Here is a 17132-nt window from a genome sequence, read left to right on the forward strand (position 1 = left end):
TGGGGTCTGTAGGGACTCTATGGGGTCTGTAGGGGATTTATGGGACCTGTAGGATTTTGGGTTGGTTTTGGGGTGTTTTTGGGGTGTTTTTGAGGTGGTTTTGGGGTGTTTTTGGGGTCTCACCCCTCGCTGCTGGTCCACCTTGTGCTGCTGCACCTGCTTGTGGTTGGTGATGACCTGGAGAGTTTCTATGGGGTCTATAGGGGATTTATGAGGTCTATAGGGGATTTATGGGATCTGTAGGATTTTGGGGCTGTTTTTGAGATGTTTTTGGGGTGTTTTTGGGGTCTCACCCCTCGCTGCTGGTCCACCTTGTGCTGCTGCACCTGCTTGTGGTTGGTGATGACCTGGAGAGTTTCTATGGGGTCTGTAGGGACTCTATGGGGTCTGTAGGGGATTTATGGGATCTGTAGGATTTTGGGTTGTTTTTGGGGTGTTTTTGGGGTCTCACCCCTCGCTGCTGGTCCATCTTGTGCTGCTGCACCTGCTTGTGGTTGGTGATGACCTGGCGGATGCCGTTGACGAAGCCGCTCTGGTCGTTGGGGATCAGCCCCATGAAAATTTTCTTCTTGGACGAGTAGAGCAGCATCAGCACCCGCACCTCGCACGGGGCCGTGTGCGGGAAGTGCACGCAGCCCGCCTGGGAAGGACACGGCCACGGCGTGGGCTTTTGGGGGTCCTGCGTGGGGTTGGGGGGGTCTGGGGGGGATTTTGGGGGGCCTGCGTGGGGTTGGGGGGTCTGGGGGGAACTTTGGGGGGTCCTGGATGGGGTTTGGGGGGACATGGGGGGGATTTTGGGGGGTCCTGGATGGGTTCAGGGGGATTTTAGGGGGTCCTGGATGGGTTTGGGGGGTCTGGGGGGGATTTTGGGGGGCCTGCGTGGGGTTTGGGGGGGTCTGGGGGGGATTTTGGGGGGTCCTGGATGGGTTCGGGGGGATTTTAGGGGGTCCTGGATGGGTTTGGGGGGGATGTGGGGGGCATTTTAGGGGGTCCTGGGGGGGATTTTGGGGGGTCCTGGATGGGGTTTGGGGGGATTTTAGGGGTCCTGGATGGGTTTGGGGGGTCTGGGGGGGATTTTGGGGGTCCTGGATGGGTTTGGGGGGTCTGGGAGGGATTTTGGGGGGTCCTGCGTGGGGTTTGGGGGGGTCTGGGGGGGATTTTGGGGGGTCCTGCGTGGGGTTGGGGGCTCTGGGGGGAACTTTGGGGGGTCCTGGATGGGTTTGGGGGGATTTTAGGGGGTCCTGGATGGGTTTGGGGGGTCTGGGGGGGATTTTAGGGGGTCCTGGATGGGTTTGGGGGGTCTGGGGGGAACTTGGGGGGTCCTGGATGGGTTTGGGGGGGATCTGGGGGGGATTTTAGGGGGTCTTGGGGGGGATTTTGGGGGTCCTGGACGGGTTGGGGGGGTCTGGCAGGGCTTTTGGGGGGTCCTGCATTGGTTTGGGGGGGTCTGGGGGGGATTTTGGGGGGCCTGGATGGGTTTGGGGGATCTGGGGGGGGATTTTGGGGGGTCCTGCCTGAGTTTGGGGGGTCCTGGATGGGTTTGGGGTCCCTGGGTGCAATTTTGGGGGTGCCCAAGGGTGATTTTGGGGTCCCCAAAGATGACTTGGGGTCTCTGAGGATGATTTTGGGGTCCTTGAGAGTGGTTTTGGGCTCCCTAGGGATGATTTTGGGCTCCCCAAGATGATTTTGGGGTCCCCGGGGATGATTTTGGGGTCCTTACGAAGCCGTTGCCCATGATCCTGTAGAGCCCCTTGAGCGACTCCAGATCCTTGTTGGTGAAATGGAACTGAACCATCCGGGAATTCCGGAAAAGGGGGCCCAGGGTGGTCTGGGGGGGTCAAAATAGGGGATCAGGACCCCCCAGATCCCACAAATCCACCTGAAATCCCACAAAAGCTCCAAAAATCCCAAAAAAACCACCCCAAATCCCACAAAAAACCACTCCAAATCCCACAAAATTCCCTCGAATTCCACAGATCTACCTCAAAATCCCACAAAACCACCCCAAAATCCCACAAAACCCCGCCGAAATCCCCCAAATCCCCCCCAAAATCCCACAAAACCACCCCAAAATCCCACAAAACCCCCCCGAAATCCCACAAAACCACCCCAAAATCCCACAAAACCCCCCCAAAATCCCACAAAACCCCCCTGAAATCCCACAAATCCATCCCAAAATCTCACAAAACCACCCCAAAATCCCACAAAACCACCCCAAATCCCACAAATCCACCCCAAAATCCCACAAATCCACCCCAAAATCCCACAAATCCATCCCAAAATCCCACAAAACCACCCCAAAATCCCACAAATCCACTCCAAAATCCCACAAAACCACCCCAAATCCCACAAAACCCCCCCAAAATCCCACAAAACCCCCCCGAAATCCCACAAATCCACCCCAAAATCCCACAAATCCACCCCAAAATCCCACAAAACTCCCCCGAAATCCCACAAATCCACTCCAAAATCCCACAAAACCCCCCCAAAATCCCATAAAACCCCCCCAAATTCCCACAAAACCACCCCAAAATCCCACAAATCCATCCCAAAATCCCACAAAACCCCCCCAAAATCCCACAAAACCCCCCCGAAATCCCACAAAACCCCCCCAAAATCCCACAAAACCCCCCCGAAATCCCACAAAACCCCCCCGAAATCCCACAAAACCCCCCCAAAATCCCACAAAACCCCCCCGAAATCCCACAAAACCACCCCAAATCCCACAAATCCACCCCAAAATCCCACAAAAATCTTCTCAAATCCCACAAAACCACCCCAAAATCCCACAAAACCCCCCCAAAATCCCACAAATCCCCCCCAAAATCCCACAAAACCCCCCCAAAATCCCACAAATCCCCCCCAAAATCCCCCAAATCCCCCCCAAAATCCCACAAAACCCCCCCGAAATCCCACAAATCCACCCCAAAATCCCACAAACCCCCCCAAAATCCCCCAAATCCCCCCCAAAATCCCCCAAATCCCCCCCAAAATCCCACAAAACCCCCCCCAAAATCCCCCAAATCCCCCCCAAAATCCCACAAACCCCCCCAAAATCCCACAAATCCCCCCCAAAATCCCACAAATCCCCCCCAAAATCCCACAAACCCCCCCAAAATCCCCCAAATCCCCCCCAAATCCCCCCAAACCGCACCAGCAGCTGCTGTGGGATGAGCTGCATGATCAGCTTTTGGGGCCACTGATCCGTTTTCCTGCGAAAAGAGACCAAAAAACGGGGTGACCCCAAGGTCCCCCCCATTCCAGGACCCCCTCCCCGCACCCCAAAATCCCCCCCACGACCCCAAAAACCAACTGGGACCCCCCCCAAAACCCCCCCAAAAAAATCTCCTCCCGCTCCCCCAGCCCCTCTCCACACCCCTTTTACCCCTTTTTACCACCCCAAAACGGCCCTAAAATCCACCCAGGCTGCCCCAAATTCATCTCGAACACCCTCAGGACCCCCCAAAATCCCCCCAAAATCCCCCCAAAATCCCCTAAAATGCCCCAAAATGCCCCAAACTCACAGGTTCTCGCCGGCGTTGACGTAGACCTGGCAGGGCAGGGACCGCGTCAGCTTCGTGCTCGAGTCCACCAGGGCCGGTTTGGGTTTCTGGGGGGGGGGAAAATTTGGGGGGTCCCAAAGAGAATTTGGGGTCCCCCAGAAGATTTTGGGGGTCCCCGAGATGATTTGGGGGGTCCCAAAGAGGATTTGGGGTCCCCCAAGAAATTTTGGGGGGGGGGGGCGGTCAAAGAGAAGTTTTGATCCCCAAGTTGCTCCTTTTGTCCCACCCCAACCCAACCCCGGCGACCCCAAAACTTCTCCAAAATCGCCCAAAACCCCCCCAAAACCCCCCCTCAATTCATCCCCCAAACCTCCCCAGCACCCCAAAATCCCTCGAAACCTCCCCCAGACCCCCCCAAAACTTCCCCAGGACCCCCTGATTTATCCCAAGGAACCCCCAGACCCCTCAATTCACCCCAAAATCCCCCCAGATCCCCCTAAAACCCACCCAGAGCACCCCAAAAAGTCCCCCAGACCCCCCAGGACCCCCCCAGTTCACTCTAAAATCCTCCCAAATCACCCCAAAAACCCCTCAATTCACCCCAAATCCCTCTAAAACCCATCAGTTCACCCCAAAATCCCCCAAATCCCCCCAGGACACCCCTTAATTCACCCCAAATCCCCCCAAGACCCCCCCAATTCACCTCCTGCCACTCCAGGACCCCCCCAATTCACCCCAGGACCCCCCCAATTCACCCCAAATCCCCCCAGGACCCCCCCAAACCCCCCCAGGACCCCCCCAATTCACCCCAAATCCCCCCAGGACCCCCCCAAACCCCCCCAGGACCCCCCCAATTCACCCCAAATCCCCCCAAGACCCCCCCAAATTCCCCCAGGACCCCCCCAATTCACCCCAAACCCCCCCAGGACCCCCCCAATTCACCCCAAATCCCCCCAGGACCCCCCCAAATCCCCCCAGGACCCCCCCAATTCACCCCAAAATCCCCCCAAAACCCCTCAATTTACCCAAAATCCCCCCAAAGTCCCCCCCGGACCCCCTCCAATTCACCCCAAATCCCCCCAGGACCCCCCCAATTCACCCCAAACCCCCCCAGGACCCCCCCAATTCACCTCCTGCCACTCCAGGACCCCCCCAATTCACCCCAGGACCCCCCCAATTCACCCCAAATCCCCCCAGGACCCCCCCAAACCCCCCCAGGACCCCCCCAATTCACCCCAAATCCCCCCAAGACCCCCCCAAATTCCCCCAGGACCCCCCCAATTCACCCCAAACCCCCCCAGGACCCCCCCCAATTCACCCCAAATCCCCCCAGGACCCCCTCAAATCCCCCCAGGACCCCCCCAAACCCCCCCAGGACCCCCCCAATTCACCTCCTGCCACTCCAGGACCCCCCCAATTCACCCCAAAACCCCCCAGGACCCCCCAAATCCCCCCAGGACCCCCCCAATTCACCCCAGGATCCCCCCAATTCACCAAAAATCCCCCCAGGACCCCCCCAAATCCCCCCAGGACCCCCCCAATTCACCCCAAATCCCCCCAGGACCCCCCCAAATCCCCCCAGGACCCCCCCAATTCACCCCAAACCCCCCCAGGACCCCCCCCAAATCCCCCCAGGACCCCCCCAATTCACCCCAAAACCCCCCCAGGACCCCCCCAATTCACCCCAAATCCCCCCAGGACCCCCTCAAACCCCCCCAGGACCCCCCCAATTCACCCCAAACCCCCCCAGGACCCCCCCAATTCACCCCAGGACCCCCCCAATTCACCCCAAATCCCCCCAGGACCCCCCCAAACCCCCCCAGGACCCCCCCAATTCACCCCAAATCCCCCCCAATTCACCCCAAATCCCCCCAGGACCCCCCCAAACCCCCCCAGGACCCCCCCAATTCACCCCAAACCCCCCCAGGACCCCCCCAATTCACCCCAAACCCCCCCAGGACCCCCCCAATTCACCTCCTGCCACTCCAGGACCCCGCTCCAGGCCAGCACTTTGTTCCCCACCGACTGCTGAGCTCCGGCCAAGGGGGGAGCCCCCAACTGTGGGGCCGCGCTTTGGGGGGGCACAGAGCTGGGGGGGCCCCCGCTGGCCTGGGGGGGGGACAGGGGCTGAGCGGGGACCCCCCAAAAATCCCCAAAGCCCCCCAAAATCACAGAGACCTCGCCGGGTTTAAGGTATTGCTATAAACCCCCCCCCCCAAAAAAAACCCCCAACCCCCAGCGTCCTAAAAACCCCAAATGGCCCCAAATGGGGGGGCTGGCAACCCCTAAATAGGGGTAGATCCCCCCCAAAATGAGTTGAAACGGCCCAAAATAAGGTGGAAGCATCAAAAAATGGGGTTAAAACCCACCCAAAATGGGATTAAAACGCCCCAAATGGGGTCTAACCCCCCCAAATTGGGATTAAAACCCCCCAAAACGGGGTCTGACCCCCCTAATTGGGATCTCAGCACCCCAAAATGGGCTCAAACTCCCACAAATTGGGATTAAAACCCCCCAAAATAGAGTCTGACCCCACCAAATTGGGATTAAAACCCTCCAAAATTAGATTAAAGTGCCCCAAAATGAGATTTAACCCCCCCAAATGGGCTTAAACCCCCCCAAAATGGGGTCTGACCCCCCTAAATTGGGATCTGAGCCCCCAAATCAGGATTAAAACGCTCCAAAATCAGATTTAACGCCCCCAAAATGGGCTCAATCCCCCCCCAAATGGGCTCAACCCCCCCAAAATGGGCTCAATCCCCCCAAAATGGGCTCAATCCCCCCCAAAATGGGCTCAGACCCCCCCAAAATGGGCTCAGACCCCCCCAAAATGGGCTCAAGCCCCCCCAAATGGGCTCAGACCCCCCCAAAATGGGCTCAGACCCCCCCCAAATGGGCTCAGACCCCCCCCCAAAATGGGCTCAATCCCCCCCCAAATTGGGCTCAGCCCCCCCCCCAAAATGGGCTCAGCCCCCCCAAAATGGGCTCAACCCCCCCAAAATGGGCTCAATCCCCCCAAAATGGGCTCAGACCCCCCCCAATGGGCTCAACCCCCCCCCAATGGGCTCAGACCCCCCCAAAATGGGCTCAATCCCCCCAAAATGGGCTCAGACCCCCCCCCCCAAATTGGGCTCAGACCCCCCCAAAATGGGCTCAACCCCCCCAAATTGGGCTCAATCCCCCCCAAAATGGGCTCAGACCCCCCCCCAAAATGGGCTCAGACCCCCCCAAAATGGGCTCAGACCCCCCAAAATGGGCTCAACCCCCCCAAATTGGGCTCAATCCCCCCCAAAATGGGCTCAGACCCCCCCAAAATGGGCTCAACCCCCCCAAAATGGGCTCAACCCCCCCAAAATGGGCTCAACCCCCCCAAATTGGGCTCAATCCCCCCCAAAATGGGCTCAGACCCCCCCCCCCAAAATGGGCTCAGACCCCCCCCCAAAATGGGCTCAGACCCCCCCAAATTGGGCTCAGACCCCCCCAAAATGGGCTCAGACCCCCCCAAATTGGGCTCAGACCCCCCCAAATTGGGCTCAGACCCCCCCCCAAAATGGGCTCAGCCCCCCCCAAAATGGGCTCAATCCCCCCAAAATGGGCTCAGACCCCCCCAAAATGGGCTCAGACCCCACCAAATTGGGCTCAATCCCCCCAAAATGGGCTCAGACCCCCCCAAAATGGGCTCAATCCCCCCCCAAATTGGGCTCAGACCCCCCCCCAAAATGGGCTCAGCCCCCCCCAAAATGGGCTCAATCCCCCCAAATTGGGCTCAGACCCCCCCCCAAAATGGGCTCAATCCCCCCAAAATGGGCTCAATCCCCCCAAATTGGGCTCAGACCCCCCCAAAATGGGCTCAGACCCCCCCAAAATGGGCTCAACCCCCCCAAAATGGGCTCAGCCCCCCCAAAATGGGCTCAACCCCCCCAAATTGGGCTCAGACCCCCCCAAAATGGGCTCAATCCCCCCCCAAAATGGGCTCAATCCCGCCAAATTTGGCTCAGACCCCCCCAAAATGGGCTCAGACCCCCCCAAATTGGGCTCAATCCCCCCCAAAATGGGCTCAGACCCCCCCAAATTGGGCTCAACCCCCCCAAAATGGGCTCAGCCCCCCCAAAATGGGCTCAACCCCCCCAAAATGGGCTCAACCCCCCCAAAATGGGCTCAGACCCCCCCAAATTTGGCTCAGCCCCCCCAAAATGGGCTACGACCCCCCCAAATTGGGCTCAATCCCCCCCAAATTGGGCTCAGACCCCCCCAAAATGGGCTCAGCCCCCCCCAAAATGGGCTCAGACCCCCCCCAAATGGGCTCAATCCCCCCAAATTGGGCTCAGACCCCCCCCAAATTGGGCTCAGCCCCCCCAAAATGGGCTCAGACCCCCCCAAATTGGGCTCAGACCCCCCCAAAATGGGCTCAATCCCCCCCCAAATTGGGCTCAGACCCCCCCCCCAAATGGGCTCAACCCCCCCAAAATGGGCTCAGACCCCCCCCCAAAATGGGCTCAGCCCCCCCCAAAATGGGCTCAGACCCCCCCCAAATGGGCTCAATCCCCCCCCAAATTGGGCTCAGACCCCCCCAAAATGGGCTCAATCCCCCCCCAAAATGGGCTCAGACCCCCCCCAAATGGGCTCAACCCCCCCAAATTGGGCTCAGACCCCCCCAAAATGGGCTCAATCCCCCCCAAATTGGGCTCAGACCCCCCCAAAATGGGCTCAACCCCCCCAAATTGGGCTCAGACCCCCCCAAATTTGGCTCAGAGCCCCCCAAAATGGGCTCAACCCCCCCAAATTGGGCTCAGACCCCCCCAAATTTGGCTCAGAGCCCCCCACCCCCCCCCAATAAAGGGGAACAAAGGGGGTCCCGAGCCCCCCAACTCACCATGGGGGGGGCCCCGGGCTGGGGGGGGGCCTGGCCGGGGGTGGGGGGCAGCAGCCCCGCGGGGGGGGGGGCTCCGGGCTGGCTCTGGGGGGGCAATTTTGGGGGGAGGGGGGCGATGGGCCCCGGGGGGAGGGGCTGGGAGGGGGCCTGGCTGAAGGGGGGCTGCAGGGGGGGCAGGGAGGGGACTGGGGGGGGAGGGGGAAATGGGGGGAGGGGGCGGTCAGGGGGTGCTGACCCCCCCCCCCCCAAATCCCCCTCACCATTATTAGAAACCCCCCCCCCCCCCAAAAAATCCCCTCCCTCAATGGGGTTGGGAACCCCCCAAATTTCCCCACCCCCCCCCAAATTCCTGAGCCCCCTCCCCAAATTTTGGGGGTCCTTCAGAACTCACCCCCCCCTCCCCAAATTCCCCCTCTTGCAATACCCGCAACGACCTTTGGGTGGCAGCACCTCCCCCTTCCACCTCCAACCCCCTCCCCCCAAAATCCCTGAGCCCCCTCCCCAAATCCCTGAACCTCCCCCTCCCTCCCCCAAATTCCTGAGCCCCCCCCCCCACCCCCTCCCCAAAATTCTGGGGGGTCCCAGGGGGGGTCCCCCAAACTCACAGCGCCCCGCGAGGCTCTTCTGGCTCTTGGCAGCCTCCACGGCCGATTGCGCCGCGGCCTGGGCCGCGTTCAGAGCGCCCGGGGGGGGCACCTTGGGGGCGGCACGGGGGGGTCCCGGGGGGGTCACAGGGGGTTTTGGGGACCCCTCCCTTCCCCCCCCCCCCCCCAAAAAAAAGCCCCAGGGGTTACCTGGTAAGGTTGGGGTCCGGGCGGGGGCGGCTGCGGGGGTGCCGGGGGCAGTTGGGGGGCGCTGGGGGGCAGCTGGGGGGGGGCCACGCTGGGCTTGGGGGGCAGCGAGGAGGAGCCGCTGGTGCTGCCTGCTGGGGGGGGGCACAAAGGGGGGGACAATGGGGACACCCCCGGCTCTGGGAGACCCCCCCCGGCACCCCCAAATTATCACAGGGCAGCCCCAAAATCCTGCTGCTGCTGCTGCCGGCCCCACCATGGCCCCGGATACCCCCCCAGTGCCCCCCCAGGGTCCCAAATGTCCCCCCAAACCCCTCCAGTGTCCCCCCAATATCCTCCGGTACCCCCCAATATCTGCCAATGTCCCCCCAGGGTCCCAAATGTCCCCCCAAATCCCCTCCAGTGCCCCCCAAACCTCCCCAGTGCCCCCCAAATCCCCAAACCTCCCCAGTGCCCCCCCAATATCCACCGTGTCCCCCAGTGCCCCCAGTGCCCCCCAAAGCCCCCCAGTGCCCCCCAAAGCCCCCCAGTGCCTCCAATGCCCCCCAAAACCCCCCAGTGCTCCCAGTGCCCCCGTACCGGGCAGTGCCACCCCCCTGACCAGCACCATGTGCCGCGGGTCCTGCCCCCAGTGCCCCCCAAACGCCCCCAGTGCTCCCAGTGCCCCCCAGTGCCCCCAAACCCCCCCAGTGCCCCCCAAAACCCCCCCAGTGCCCCCAATGCCCCCCAAAACCCCCCAAAGCCCCCCAGTGCCCCCAAACCCCCCCAGTGCCCCCCAGTGCCCCCAAATCCCCCCAGTGCCCCCCAAGCCCCCCAAGTGCCCCCCAGTGCCCCCCAAACCCCCCCAGTGCTCCCAGTGCCCCCCAGTGCCCCCCAAAACCCCCCAGTGCTCCCAGTGCCCCCCAGTGCCCCCCAAACCCCCCCAGTGCTCCCAGTGCCCCCCAAACCCCCCCAGTGCCCCCAATGTCCCCAATGCCCCCCAAAACCCCCCAAAGCCCCCCAGTGCCCCCAGACCCCCCCAGTGCCCCCCAAACCTCCCCAGTGCCCCCCCAATGTTCCCAACCCCCCCCAGTGCCCCCAAATCCCCCCAGTGCCCCCCCAGTGCTCCCAGTGCCCCCCAGTGCCCCCAATGTCCCCCAAAACCCCCCAGTGCCCCCCAAACTTCCCCAGTGCCCCCCAATGCCCCCAAACCCCCCCAGTGCCCCCAATGCCCCCAGTGCCCCCCCCAGTGTCCCCAATGCCCCCAGTGCCCCCCAATGTCCCCAAACCCCCCCAGTGCCCCCCAAAACCCCCCAGTGCTCCCAGTGCCCCCGTACCGGGCAGTGCCACCCCCCTGACCAGCACCATGTGCCGCGGGTCCTGCCCCCAGTGCCCCCAGACCCCCCCAGTGCCCCCCCAATGTTCCCAAACCCCCCCAGTGCCCCCAATGCCCCCAGTGCCCCCCCAATGTCCCCAAATCCCCCCAGTGCCCCCCAAATCCCCCCCAGTGCCCCCCAAACCCCCCCAATGTCCCCAAACCCCCCCAATGTCCCCAAATCCCCCAGTGCCCCCCCCAGTGCCCCCAGAACCCCCCAGTGCCCCCCAAGCCCCCCCAGTGCCCCCCCAATGTTCCCAAACCCCCCCAGTGCCCCCCAGTGCCCCCAAATCCCCCCAGTGCCCCCCAATGTCCCCAAACCCCCCCAGTGCCCCCAAATCCCCCAGTGCCCCCCCAATGTCCCCAAATCCCCCCAGTGCCCCGCAAATCCCTCCCAGTGCTCCCAGTGCCCCCGTACCGGGCAGTGCCACCCCCCTGACCAGCACCATGTGCCGCGGGTCCTGCCCCCAGTGCCCCCCAAACGCCCCCAGTGCTCCCAGTGCCCCCCAGTGCCCCCAGTGCTCCCAGTGCCCCCCAAACCCCCCCAGTGCCCCCAATGCCCCCCAAAACCCCCCAAAGCCCCCCAGGGCCCCCAGACCCCCCCAGTGCCCCCCCAATGTTCCCAAACCCCCCCAGTGCCCCCAAATCCCCCCAGTGCCCCCCAAGCCCCCCCAGACCCCCCCAGTGCCCCCCAAACCTCCCCAGTGCCCCCCCAATGTTCCCAAACCCCCCCAATGCCCCCAATGTCCCCAGTGCCCCCCAGTGCCCCCAAATCCCCCCAGTGCCCCCCCAATGTCCCCAAATCCCCCCAGTGCCCCCAAATCCCCCCCAGTGCTCCCAGTGCCCCCCAAATCCCCCCAATGCCCCCCAAACCCCCCCAGTGCTCCCAGTGCCCCCCAAAGCCCCCCAGTGCCCCCCCCAGTGCTCCCAGTGCCCCCGTACCGGGCAGTGCCACCCCCCTGACCAGCACCATGTGCCGCGGGTCCTGCCCCCAGTGCCCCCCAAACGCCCCCAGTGCTCCCAGTGCCCCCCAGTGCCCCCAGTGCTCCCAGTGCCCCCCAAACCCCCCCAGTGCCCCCAATGCCCCCCAAAACCCCCCAAAGCCCCCCAGGGCCCCCAGACCCCCCCAGTGCCCCCCCAATGTTCCCAAACCCCCCCAGTGCCCCCAAATCCCCCCAGTGCCCCCCAAGCCCCCCCAGACCCCCCCAGTGCCCCCCAAACCTCCCCAGTGCCCCCCCAATGTTCCCAAACCCCCCCAATGCCCCCAATGTCCCCAGTGCCCCCCAGTGCCCCCAAATCCCCCCAGTGCCCCCCCAATGTCCCCAAATCCCCCCAGTGCCCCCAAATCCCCCCCAGTGCTCCCAGTGCCCCCCAAATCCCCCCAATGCCCCCCAAACCCCCCCAGTGCTCCCAGTGCCCCCCAAAGCCCCCCAGTGCCCCCCCCAGTGCTCCCAGTGCCCCCGTACCGGGCAGTGCCACCCCCCTGACCAGCACCATGTGCCACGGGTCCTGCCCCCAGTGCCCCCCAAACCCCCCCAGTGCTCCCAGTGCCCCCCAAACCCCCCCCAGTGCCCCCGTACCGGGCAGTGCCACCCCCCTGACCAGCACCATGTGCCACGGGTCCTGCCCCCAGTGCCCCCCAAACGCCCCCAGTGCCCCCAATGTCCCCAATGCCCCCCAAACCCCCCCAGTGCTCCCAGTGCCCCCAATGTCCCCAAATCCCCCCCAGTGCCCCCAAATCCCCCCAATGCCCCCCAAACCCCCCCAGTGCTCCCAGTGCCCCCCAAAGCCCCCCAGTGCCCCCCCCAGTGCTCCCAGTGCCCCCGTACCGGGCAGTGCCACCCCCCTGACCAGCACCATGTGCCACGGGTCCTGCCCCCAGTGCCCCCCAAACGCCCCCAGTGCCCCCAATGTCCCCCAAACCCCCCCAGTGCTCCCAGTGCCCCCAATGTCCCCAAATCCCCCCCAGTGCCCCCAAATCCCCCCAATGCCCCCCAAACCCCCCCAGTGCTCCCAGTGCCCCCAATGCCCCCAGTGCTCCCAGTGCCCCCCAAACCCCCCCAGTGCCCCCGTACCGGGCAGTGCCACCCCCCTGACCAGCACCATGTGCCGCGGGTCCTGCCCGCACTCTTTGCCCTGGGGGGGCTCCAGTGCCCCGGGGGGGGCCCCTTTCTCGAAGAGCGCCCGCAGCGCCGGCAGCTTCCGGGGAGCCACCACGGAGAAATGGATCCCGCGCTGCGCCAGAGGGAACCCCAAAAACGGCGGCAAAAGGGACCCCAAAATTACCGGTGAGACCCCAAAAAAACCCCCCCAAAACCCGAGACCCCCTTCCCTTCCCCCCCCCCCCCCCCCCCCCATCCCGATCCCAAAAAAACTCCCCACAGCTCCCAGGGGTCAGAACCGAGAGCGCAGCCCGGGATCGGGGAGGGGAGCGCCCCAAAATCAGGGCAGGACCCCAAAATTCAGGGGGAAACCCCAAAATTCAGCGGGAGACCCCAAAAACCCCCCGAAGTCCCTCCTAAAGAACCCCCAAAAGCCCCCAGACCCCAACAACGGCTGCACAAAGCTCCGGGTGCTGCACCCCAAACGCTCGGGACTGCACCCCCAGAACCATCCCAGCCCCCCAAAACCCCCCCCAAAAATTCCCCCTAAAAAACCTCAAATCCCCCAAAAAACCCCCAAATCCCTCCCAAAAAAACCCCCAAATCCCTCCCAAAAAACCCCCCAAATCCCCCCCACCTCAGCGATCCTCTGCACAAACCTCTGGGTGCTGCACCCCCATAACCCCTCCAGCCCCCCTGGGGGGTCCCAGCCCCCCAAGTTCCCCAAAACCCCCACAAAAAAACCCCAAATCCTCCCCAAAAAACCCCAAACCCCTGAAGTCCCCCCAAAAATCTCCCAAATCCCCCCCAAATCCACCAAAACATGCCAAAAATCCCCCAAATTCCAAAAAAAAAATCCCTGAGCCCCCCCCCCGAAACCCTCCCAAAAATCCAAAAAAATTCCTCTAAATCCCCCAAAAATCCCCCCAAAAACCCTGAAAATCCCCCCAAAATCTCCCAAATCCCCCAAAAAAACCCCAAAAAACCCCAAATCCCGCCCAACTCAGCGATCCTCTGCACGAGGCTCTCGGTGCTGTAGCCCGAGTACGTGGTGCTCTCCACGGCGGGCAAAAATCCCCCAAAAATCCCCCCAAAAATCCCTGAAACCCCCCCCAAAACCCCAAAAATCCCTGAAACCCCCCCAAAAATCCCCCAAAAAGTCCTGCCCACCTCACCAATCCTCTGCACGAGGCTCTGGGTGCTGCACCCCCATAACCCCCCCAGTTCTCCCAGCCCCTCCAGCCCTCCAGGAGAGTCCCAACACCCCAAAACCCCCCCAAAAATCCCCAAAATCCCCCCAAAATCGCCCCGGCCACCTCGGCGATCCTCTGCACGAGGCTCTCGGTGCTGTAGCCCGAGTACGTGGTGCTCTCCACGGCGGGCAAAAATCCCCCAAAAATCCCCCCCAAACCCCAAAAAATCCCTGAAACCCCCCCCGAAACCCCCAAAATCCCTGAAACCCTCCCCCAAATCCCCCAAAAATCCCTGAAACCCCCCCCAAAACCCCCAAAATCCCTGAAACCCTCCCCCAAATCCCCCCAAAAATCCCTGAAACCCCCCCAAAAATCCCCCAAAAAGTTCCGCCCACCTCACCCATCCTCTGCACGAGGCCCTGGGTGCTGCACCCCCATAACCCCCCCAGTTCTCCCAGCCCCTCCAGCCCCCCAGGAGAGTCCCAACACCCCAAAACCCCCCCAAAAATCCCTGAAATGCCCCCAAAATCGCCCCGCCCACCTCGGCGATCCTCTGCACGAGGCTCTCGGTGCTGTAGCCCGAGTACGTGGTGCTCTCCACGGCGGGCAAAAATCCCCCAAAAATCCCCCCAAAAATCCCTGAAACCCCCCCCAAAACCCCCAAAACCCCTGAAACCCTCCCCCAAAACCCCAAAAATCCCTGAAACCCCCCCAAAAATCCCCCAAAAAGTCCCGCCCACCTCACCAATCCTCTGCACGAGGCTCTGGGTGCTGCACCCCCATAACCCCCCCAGTTCTCCCAGCCCCTCCAGCCCTCCAGGAGAGTCCCAACACCCCAAAACCCCCCCAAAAATCCCCAAAATCCCCCCAAAATCGCCCCGGCCACCTCGGCGATCCTCTGCACGAGGCTCTCGGTGCTGTAGCCCGAGTACGTGGTGCTCTCCACGGCGGGCAAAAATCCCCCAAAAATCCCCCCCAAAACCCCAAAAATCCCTGAAACCCCCCCCAAAATCCCCCCAAATCCCCCCAAAAATCCCGACCTCCCCCCCAAAAATCCCCCAAATCCCCCCAAAACACCCCCAAACCCCCTCCCCACCTCACCAGTCCTCTGCACAAACCTCTCGGTGCTGCACCCCCATAACCCCCCCAGCCCCTCCAACCCCCCAGGAGAGTCCCAACCCCCCAAAACCCCCCCAAAAAACCCCAAAATCCCCCCAAAATCGCCCCGGCCACCTCAGCGATCCTCTGCACGAGGCTCTCGGTGCTGTAGCCCGAGTACGTGGTGCTCTCCACGGCGGGCAAAAATCCCCCAAAAATCCCCCCCAAACCCCAAAAAATCCCTGAAACCCCCCCCGAAACCCCCAAAATCCCTGAAACCCTCCCCCAAATCCCCCAAAAATCCCTGAAACCCCCCCCAAAACCCCCAAAATCCCTGAAACCCTCCCCCAAATCCCCCCAAAAATCCCTGAAACCCCCCCAAAAATCCCCCAAAAAGTCCTGCCCACCTCACCAATCCTGCACAAACCTCTCGATGCTGCACCCCCATAACTCCCCCAGCCCCTCCATCACCCCAGGAGAGTCCCAACCCCCCAAAACCCCCAAAACCCCCCCAAAAAACCCCAAAATCCCCCCAAAATCGCCCCGGCCACCTCGGCGATCCTCTGCACGAGGCTCTCGGTGCTGTAGCCCGAGTACGTGGTGCTCTCCACGGCGGGCAAAAATCCCCCAAAAATCCCCCCCAAAACCCCAAAAATCCCTGAAACCCCCCCCAAAATCCCCCCAAATCCCCCCAAAAATCCCGACCTCCCCCCCAAAAAATCCCCCAAATCCCCCCAAAACACCCCCAAACCCCCTCCCCACCTCACCAGTCCTCTGCACAAACCTCTCGGTGCTGCACCCCCATAACTCCCCCAGCCCCTCCAACCCCCCAGGAGAGTCCCAACACCCCAAAACCCCCCCAAAAATCCCCAAAATCCCCCCAAAATCGCCCCGGCCACCTCGGCGATCCTCTGCACGAGGCTCTCGGTGCTGTAGCCCGAGTACGTGGTGCTCTCCACGGCGGGCAAAAATCCCCCAAAAATCCCCCCCAAAACCCCAAAAATCCCTGAAACCCCCCCCAAAATCCCCCCAAAAATCCCGACCTCCCCCCCAAAAATCCCCCAAATCCCCCCAAAACACCCCCAAACCCCCTCCCCACCTCACCAGTCCTCTGCACAAACCTCTCGGTGCTGCACCCCCATAACTCCCCCAGCCCCTCCAACCCCCCAGGAGAGTCCCAACCCCCCAAAACCCCCCCAAAAATCCCCAAAATCCCCCCAAAATCGCCCCGGCCACCTCGGCGATCCTCTGCACGAGGCTCTCGGTGCTGTAGCCCGAGTACGTGGTGCTCTCCACGGCGGGCAGCAGGTACGGCGGCGAGTTGCAGATGAGCACGCACACCTTGTGGGTCTGCCCTCTGCGGGGAGGGCGTGGGGGGCGTCAGGAGCCCCCTCCCCACCCCAAAAAACCCCAAAAAACCCCCCAAAAAACCCCCCAAAACCTCACATCTGCTCCCGCATCTTCTTGAAGTCGTCGAAGAGCTGCAGGGCCGTGCTGAGCCCCTCGGCGATCAGGCTGCAGCTCTCGCCGCCCCCCCCCACGAACCTTTTTTTGGGGGGGGGGGAGGGATTTTTTTGGGGGGTGAGACCCCCCCCTTAAAGGGCCAACACCCCCCCCTCAAACCCCAACAGCCCCCCCGTTCAAAACCCCAACAGCCCCCCCTCAAATGTTCTTTTTTTGGGGTGAGACCCCCCCCTCAAAGCTCCAACACCCCCCCTCAAAGGGGTTTTTTATTGGGGGGTGAGACCCCCCCCTTAAAGATCCAACACCACCAAAAACCACCAAAAACCCCTCCAAAATCCCCCCAAAAAAACCCCCTTCAAAACTCCAACAGCCCCCCCCCCAAACGGATTTTTTTGGGGGTGAGACCCCCCCTTAAAACTCCCCCCCACCCCCCCCCCCAAAGTTCCAACACCCCTCCCCAAAAGGGTTTTTTTTGGGGGTGAGACCCCCCCTCAAAGCCCCAACAGCCCCCCCTTTAAAGCTCCAACACCCCCCCTCTTAAAGGGAATTTTTTGGGGGTGAGACCCCCCCTCAAAGCTCTCCCCCACCCCCCCTCAAACGGGGTTTTTCCCCCTCCCCAAATTTCACCCCAATACCCCAAATTCCCAGCTCAACACCCCGAATTTTTGCCCGCACCCCCCAAATTCCCACCCCAATCCCCAAAATTTTCCCCTGCACCCCAAATATCAGCCCAAATTCCCACCCCAATACCTCA

At 62.4% G+C, this 17132-nt stretch overlaps 1 protein-coding gene across 3 annotated transcripts in view; it reads right to left on the minus strand.

Moving 5' to 3' along the window:
* The window catches only part of MED25 (mediator complex subunit 25), a 28407-nt gene that overhangs the window by 8116 nt on the left and 3159 nt on the right, over positions 1–17132 (minus strand). For 2 of the 3 annotated variants that reach the window (XM_082299783.1, XM_082299782.1), the window contains exons 5-15: positions 16361–16459; positions 16151–16271; positions 12597–12756; positions 9171–9301; positions 8982–9072; positions 8377–8561; positions 5478–5612; positions 3525–3610; positions 3155–3212; positions 1721–1828; positions 452–640 (exon numbers count right to left, since the gene is read on the minus strand). In XM_082299783.1, coding sequence (XP_082155909.1) covers positions 452–640; positions 1721–1828; positions 3155–3212; positions 3525–3610; positions 5478–5612; positions 8377–8561; positions 8982–9072; positions 9171–9301; positions 12597–12756; positions 16151–16271; positions 16361–16459 — 1363 coding nt within the window. The remainder of the gene's footprint in view (positions 1–451; positions 641–1720; positions 1829–3154; positions 3213–3524; positions 3611–5477; positions 5613–8376; positions 8562–8981; positions 9073–9170; positions 9302–12596; positions 12757–16150; positions 16272–16360; positions 16460–17132) is intronic. The other variant, XM_082299784.1, reaches the window with a different exon arrangement.

Source organism: Coloeus monedula (genome assembly GCF_965178545.1).
Source record: "Coloeus monedula genome assembly, chromosome: 34".
NCBI lineage: Eukaryota > Metazoa > Chordata > Aves > Passeriformes > Corvidae > Coloeus > Coloeus monedula.